The 7994-nt window shown below is 40.8% G+C and overlaps 2 protein-coding genes across 2 annotated transcripts; both read right to left on the reverse strand.

The window, feature by feature from the left end:
• Window positions 1-1155: 1155 nt before the first annotated feature.
• On the reverse strand, window positions 1156-2873 carry hmx4 (H6 family homeobox 4). The gene is made up of 2 exons (XM_080880533.1): window positions 2503-2873; window positions 1156-2367 (listed from the first exon to the last, which is right to left on the reverse strand). Exons 1-2 carry the CDS (start codon window positions 2714-2716, stop codon window positions 1793-1795), a joined length of 789 nt encoding a protein of 262 aa, XP_080736659.1. The 5' UTR covers window positions 2717-2873; the 3' UTR covers window positions 1156-1792.
• Window positions 2874-4233: 1360 nt separating this feature from the next.
• hmx1 (H6 family homeobox 1) lies at window positions 4234-7162 on the reverse strand. The gene is made up of 2 exons (XM_080880061.1): window positions 6541-7162; window positions 4234-5240 (listed from the first exon to the last, which is right to left on the reverse strand). Exons 1-2 carry the CDS (start codon window positions 6821-6823, stop codon window positions 4624-4626), a joined length of 900 nt encoding a protein of 299 aa, XP_080736187.1. The 5' UTR covers window positions 6824-7162; the 3' UTR covers window positions 4234-4623.
• Window positions 7163-7994: the final 832 nt, after the last annotated feature.

The following is a 7994-nucleotide window of genomic DNA, read 5'->3' on the forward strand; positions in this document are numbered from 1 at the left end:
AGTTAGGGATCATTACCAGTTACTTTCTCTTTTTATTTTCCTTCTTGTTAGCTATATAATTTAAACAGCTAAGACATCTTATCTCAGAAATAAGAACTCCAGAAAGCAGATAGCCTTGTTTCTGTTTTGGGGGAAGTGCATTAATTCACTCTGGAGTCCTGGGTGTAAATATCCCCTTGCTAATACAGCTGACACAAAAGAAGTTAACTCAAAAGGAAAGAGCCTTGGCTTGGCTTCACGGGAGTGGGCGAAAAGCTTCCCATTGTGTATGCTTAAAGTCATGATGGAGATATGTGTACATTGGTTTGCACACTGAGCGCTGGACAGAAGGAGAATTTAGGTAGGCTTTCTGTCATAACCAAATGGGGAAGGAGGAGCTTCACCTCATATCTACATCTGTCAGCTCTACATCTTTGGGTCAAAAGTTTTCCAAAATATTTTAGTTTCTCAGCAAGTTACAAGATTAGTCTCATGTTATTTCTCCTCTGATATAGCACATCGTAACCAAGTGTAACCTGAAGTATTTACCTACAGAAACAGAAGGGAATGTCTGAATGTGTAACCACTTTGCTTCAATGTAAACAGTTTTTTTTCTTAAGGTAAAACAGAATTAGTCTCACATTGTATTGCCAATTTCATTTACTGTCATTTGTAGTTATGCCTCTAATATGCCGTTTTTTTTAAATTCAGTTGAAGATAAAAGTGACACTTTTTTTCCCCAGACATACTGAGGTTGTTACTCCATGGTTTGTCTTTTATGACTCAGTATAATAATAATATTCAGCTGGCTGTAAGGTATTTAAAATGAATGTAGTATAAAGTACTGCCCTCCAAATTTAACAAATTATCTATGTTAGTGTGCCACTATTTTGCCTAAGCCTTGTCCTTTCACCCATAGAGGTTAGGATACAGCAGCCTGGTGTAATTTAAAACAAATTTACATTGAGTGGTTTTTACAGAGGCCACATGTTTACGCTTTTGCATGATTTACCTTTTTGCAGCTGTGTTTTTTATTTCTTTTCAGTCAATAGGTCCTACAGAATCCTCTTAGCAAAGATATTGAGAAAATTAATTAACCAACAACTGCATCCATAGCGTATTATATACAGTTTTGTGAAACTATATACAATTTATGTCCGAAACACAAGGGTCACTGCAAAATACTGAATCAATTCTGTGAAATATTTCTTGAAGATATTTTAATTACAATTTCAATAAAAGGTGTAATGGGCCCACAGGCAAACGTGAAACAAAGTAAGAATGATAAAATATTCAGAAAAACAAAACACATGCGTGAAACAGAATAAAATGTTAATTACATTCATTTAAATACAAAGATAATTTCAGTAAAATTCAAAATTCATTTATGATATAGGAAATGCATGCAAATCGGATATAATTTCTTTGGTGGCTTAGGCTGCTGGATATGCTTTTGTCAATAATAATAACAATAATAATAATAATGTAAACAATAAAATGATCTAAATTATATTGTTTTGGGCCTCCCTCGGGCTATCATTAGCGTAGCCTGAGATTGATCTGTACAGGGCAATGTGTAACAATAGGTTTCGTGTCAGGCCTCTACAAAACCCACAGATGACTGAAAATAAATAATACTGAATCCGCTTATTTGTATGTGATATGTAACTACTCCCCTGCCACTGTAGTTGCAGTCTTACTCAACAGTTAAGGCCGCAGAGCCGTCTCCTCCATCTAAACCACCTTAAATGCTTCAAAGTTGGCAACAGACCACTAAAAGTGTCTCTTTCACTGCAGGGAATTGTTAAAAGCATCATACGTCCCCTTCATACAGGCTGAAGTACTTGCTGGCGTTTGAGAAGCAGAGGTAAGGCGTGCTACTTCCCGGGTAGACCACGGGCAGAGGCACGGGCAGCAGGCATCTCCCCAGCAGGTTGCTCTCTTTGTACAAAGCCGGGAGTTGCCCCACCACCACAGGCTTTCCAGTCTCGGGGAAATCGCTAACTGGTCCCTCGATTTCGTTAGAAATTTGTCTTTTCAATTTATTCCTACGGTTCTGAAACCATATTTTTACCTGGGTCTCCGTGAGCTGCAACGAACTGGCAAGGCAGGCGCGCTCTGCGCTGCTCAGGTAACGTTTCATGTCAAAAGTAGACTCCAGCTGAAAAATCTGTCTCTTTGAAAAAATAGTGCGTGTTTTCTTTTTCGTTATCATTTTATTCTTCTTGCCTGGGCTCCCTCCTTTGTGGGGGTCTGTGGCTGCGGTGGGAGAGCTGCTGTCATCGCAACTGCTGTCCCCGCTCTCGAAGCGCGCCTCCGTCACCTTCCTCTGATTCCCGCGGCTGATGACGACCGTTTCCGTTGATCCGCTACAGTCTGTGATTAACTCTGCAATAAAATGACACTTTGATTAACCCACTGTGGTCATTACTCAAACTCTGCTGTCACGTTAAACTGAATTATCGACGAGTGCGAGCTGTGCGTAAATATGAACACAGATAGAAATTGGTTCAAAGCTCTTACCACTGTCGTTGAGCCTGTCCGGGTCCTGTCTGGCTTGAGTTCCTTTCTCTTCGTGATGAAAACTGTCTTTACGCATCGCTGTGGCCAGTTCATCCTGCGATCCGGCGGATTGACAAGTGTCACAGTTACTGCCGCTTGTCTTGAGGTTGAGGATGTTGTCGATAGTGAATTTTAGAGAGGCGGTCGGGCGACGTGGTGCTTCTGCTTTGTTCATATTCTCCAAGTCGCTCCAAGTCCTCTCTTGTTTACTTCCTCGAGTCTATTCGTCCTTAACTCTAAACCGGGACGTTAATCTTACCACTTCGTCTCGATACACCATAGCAGCAGTCACTGAGCAGAGCCTGCTGGGCTGGCTGTGCTCTGTACGCGTCGCTGCTACACACACAGGATGGAGCGCTGTGTCCTTGCTGATTGGCCCAAAGAAACGTTTAGCAGTGACCAATAACAGCGCAGGAATGGCAGGGAAAAAGGGGGGGGGGGCTGGAAAGTGATGTTGTGCCTAGACCAACAACCCCCAGTCTTTTCTGACTCCCCCTCATCTTCATGCATCTGCTGCGAGGAAAATCGTCCGGAGCCCTGCAGGGATTCCCCAGGATAATCAAGCAGTTTAATTTTACAGCATATACAGTAGACTAGGTACGCTCTGACACGGTTTTTTTTTATTGTAGTTTTCAACCCCCCTTTTTGTGAAGTGGGCCACGCAGCTACTTGAGTGTGATTTGCGTGCTCAGAGCGTTAAATATTTAAGTATTTGTCAGCTTAATATCAAATTTGACTGAAACGAGACTGGCTTAATGTAGCAGTACGTGTTTATCTGAGGAATTTGTTGACGCACCTCCCCCCCCCCCCCCCCCCCCCCCCAACAAAAAAAATGAATAAATAAATAAAATCTTCTCGAATTCGGATATTAGCTTTTTGTCTTTGCAAATCGTGGCTTGATGCATTTTCTGTAGCTTTATATAGAATAGCATTTTTTAAGTAAAAGTAAAATATTAATTAGAAACCAAAAACATACTTTGATTTAAATCACGCCACATTCACAAAATCGTGACTGTTTTCAGTGTGCCTCTGTATTTTGTAATTAACGCCTATTTTATTGCTGATGGCTACATTTTTGTCATTAAAACGCTCCAGATGTAGCTAATAATAAAGCTTCCCGTTAGAGTTCACTTTGTATTAATTACGCTTTCTGTAATTTTATTACTTTTGCATATTTCATATATACTTTTTCATTTGCACCCTTTTAAATGGACCTATTTCACCTTCAGAAACGTATCTCAAGTTGTGAAAACACGTTTTTAGACGTGATTTTTTTTCTTCCATATTGATTACCTTACTTTCTCCCAAATGAACAGCAAAGTCTTCAGACAGCGTTTCAGTCAAATGTTTCGCTTGGCTGTAGTGCTCTTTTGTATACTCTCACTGCCTCCTTTGTGCATTGTTATTATTATATATTGTAATTATATACATGTTAGTTAGTTCACTTTAATAAAGGCACACAAGGGTTTATAGTATATTGTATAGGCGATCATGCTAAGGTTTAGCCGAATGCTACAAAAGTTCAAAAACTGCATTAAACTTAACTTTGTTTCCGGAACACTTTAAGCTTTGTTCCAAACACACTGATCCACTTCATTCCCTATATACATAGGTGTGCAATCCTTCATGATGATTGTTAGACTGGCAGAAGTAAAAGAAAAATGCAGTGTTTCTGTCACATATATGTTTACAAACAACACAAATGCTGATAGTTTGTGCTTGTTTTTTTTATTTATTTATTTATTAAGTGAAAAGTGACAAAGATGGAAAAATGTGTGACTTTAAATACAAAAGTTTGCAAAAATAAGTGTGTATTTAAACATACAGTATTCATCTTCGGCCTCCGCTGCCCTGGAGGCCTTGCCATGCTTGACTGTATTAGGGGTTATGCTATGCAAGAGCAGCACTCTTGTCGGAGTTTATGCACCGACATATAAAGATGGTTCGCTACTTTGTGTCATATGGACTCTGCGGACTGTCTTTGAGTGCAGACAACCTTTTCGGCGGTGTTGGAGGTTATTGCACAATTAATAAAAACGAGGTGGTTTTGTGTTATTAGCATACAGTTTGATAAGTCAGTCTTTACACCAGTCCTGTCATCTGCGATCTTAGCATGCTCATTGAGTGAGCAAACGTCGATAGAGGGTAGTTGATGGGGCTGGAGAAGCTTCCCACGGTTTGAGAAACGGGATGTCCGTTTAAGCTGAAACCCAGTGCTGGTGTGGGTCCTTCATGATACAGAATTGGGACCCTGACAATCCGCTGGGTAGAGTTTGGGATTTGTGCAGCCTCTAGATCAGCCGCCAGCTGCCTCTTCCATTTATTCCTCCGGTTTTGAAACCAGATTTTGACCTGAGTCTCTGTCAGGTGAAGAGATGCTGCCAAACCGGCCCTCTCTGAGCTGCTCAGGTAGCGCTTCACATCGAAAGTGGACTCCAGTTGAAATACCTGACTGCGACTGAACACGGTTCGGGTTTTCTTTTTCCTGGCGAAAGTTGCGTCAGATGAAGCGTCTTGTTCTGTACGTGAGTCAGAAACGTTTTGCGCGTCCTCCACGTCTTCCGTGAGGTTGCTGTCGCCCGTTTTCCTGTCAGGTTCGTCGCTGTCCTCAGTTATCGGCTCAGACACAGCCGGTGAAGCCCTGTCGCTGGTTGATAATGAGCAGCATGGATCTAGTGAACCTGTACTGTCTTTTGGACCTAAAGGGAGACAATGCAACAGAAGAACTTGCTTAAAAAAGACAATCAGACATTAAGATACACATTCTCCAAATACTCCGTTATCTTCAGTCAGATTTTTTTAACTGGCTACACCGTCCTTCAAACTGTTTCTTATAGTAACTGGTTCATAGGATAATCTTCGAAGAGTCAAACTGTCGACACACTTATTGTTGCACCAGAAAACAAAAATAAAAGTGAAATTTTCACTTGTTTAAAAATCGTGTTTATTGTGTGTCGTAGTATACCCCTTGTCAAAAGTTTGGACAAGCATGGGCAAAGCTTAGGCGTTTTGACTGGATTGCATAACACATAATACATTCGACTAAGCGGTTTCAGGCCCGATTATGATACTTATTATTATAAATATAAATAAGAGTCCAACAACATCTTCCCAAATATGCTAGTAAATACTAATTTAATGTTTGGCTGTTGGTATTGATATGGGACTTTCATTACATGTAAACACAGTATGGTGATATTGGAGTTTTAAAATAAGCGTATTTGGCTGTGAACACCAAAGGGTGGGGCACTTTGTTCTGAGGTTGCATATGAGTGTCACAAATCCACCGAATGTGCGTAAAAGCGTCATGTCGACGTTCCGTACTTCGTTTTTGTTTTGCTTTGTATTCTGGGTTTTTGTGCGTAATCCGTGTGCGTAATCTTCAAGCCATACCATGGATCTCATGACAAGCAGCCATGCCGTCAATAGAGAACGAATTTCAGACACGAAAACGTTAAGACTTGCATGTGTTTTGCAGCTCAAAAATGCCCCAGCTTTTTTCACCATTAAAAAAAGATGACTTTTAATACTCCTACTGTGGTCTATAGATAGGAGAGCTCGGTCAACTAAGGATGAGTAAATGGAGAACCATAGTTACAAGTGTGGGTGTCACACCTCACTCGCTTCAAGTTTGCTGATTTTATCTAGGTTATATTTAAAGAGCAGAGAAGTGACTCGTGACTTGCTTGTATTTTCTATGAGTCAATCTATGTGACTGAAATCCTGACACCAAAGTACGGATCCACAAGACTCATTAGGCGCATTCCGGAACACTTTCTGTATGTTTATCAAGCGAAACTATATTTTTTAAAAGAACTATATGGAAAACTTACACCAATACATTTAATATATATATTATTGTAAGATCAATAGTTAAAAAATGTCTTGTTGCACTGCACACGGGCAAGTGAAAAGACCTTTAACTTATTTTAGGCACGAACTGTTTTCTAACCAATATTTAACATGTTCTCGTGGCTCGTGAAGCTGTTCTATACTTACTGTGTGGTGTTTCCAAAGCTCTAAAGTTGAACGCAGTCCCTTCGCGGTACCACTGCAACAGCGAGTCTCGGTATAGAGACCGAGCTAATGAGTTGACGTCGGGCACTGAGCCGCTTGTGTCGGTGTGATATGCGTTTAGTTGTCTTTCGGTGGAGATGTCCCCTCGACTTCTATCGGTCATCGACTCCTCTACATCCTGCCTCTTGCTCAGCAGATTCTCGATAAAAAACGACGACGCCCTCGATGAAGTGGGAGCCTGAGTGACCGTCAGTTTTTCCTGCATGATCTATCGATGTCGCGATGCTTTTACACAAGAAGCCGATGGATTCTCTTTTGATCGTGCCTCAACGCAATCTAAAGTCCAAGCAGTCATTTCCAGCGATGCTGCCTTTGCGCTGTGTTGGGACGTGTAGTCATGGCCGAGACTGCGATCCCTCGGTGCCCACAGGAGGAGAGCGAAATGGATAGAAGGAAGTAGCAGTATAGTGAAACGTCAAGTCAAACGATTAATGAGTCGAGGGCATCCAGCGATTGGACGAGCACAATAGCAAATGGGGGTTACCAAGAAAAAGAGAATTACGGTCTTGTGCGTAAGCCTCTGCTGCTACTCCGTGCGCGCGTGTGTGTGGGTTCACGGTAAGGGCCGTCCCCTCGAGGTCATCCAGACAAGAGAAGACCTCTGTTCTTGAAACAGCACTCTCTTTTTGGGCTCAATTAGGGTTCAAATCAAAATAAAGATCCGGCAGGGAAGCAATCATCCTAGAGCCTTGACCTCCCTCCACTTAGTACAGAGAAGGATAGAATTTAACTTGTCAAATTCAAATAGATTCCCCCTTTATCCAATAACTGTACAAACAGATATTATATGCATATCGTTTAATTATTTTATAGGCCTATTATAATATCTGGAAAGTATTTTACAGCAGCTTGTAGATTCTAATGTTTCAGTTATCCCATTTATCCCAAATAAAATGATTTAGTGCTCCGAATGGTAGATTTTTTTTTTACCTAATGTTTCGACACATGAGTGCACTGAACCGTGCTAAACGGCACGAGACGCTGCACCTTGAAAATAAATGCTGTCAAAGGTTATCCAAACTTTCCGCAATGGCTCAGATATTCCTGATAATAAGCATGTTTATCTGAAGCTGTGCACTTCATATCGTACTGTGTATGACTGTGTACGTGACAAATAAAATTTGAATTTGAATTTGAATTTCATAGCTTTATTAAGCCCTACTACACATGATTTTCCTTACATGTTTTGGAGTTGATCTGCAAAGATTCAGGACGTATCTAAATAAAGCTGTTTCAGCATTGGGTATCTGAGTTGTAGATATATAAATTTAAATGAATAAAGGTAAATAATGGGCTGGTGTAATAGAAGTGGATTAGTTTGAATTTGCCATTTACAAAACAAAGTTCAGTGCTTTCAAGGATTGGACTTCATCCTG

The sequence above is a fragment of the Rhamphochromis sp. 'chilingali' genome (assembly GCF_963969265.1).
Source record: "Rhamphochromis sp. 'chilingali' genome assembly, chromosome: 4".
Lineage (NCBI taxonomy): Eukaryota > Metazoa > Chordata > Actinopteri > Cichliformes > Cichlidae > Rhamphochromis > Rhamphochromis sp. 'chilingali'.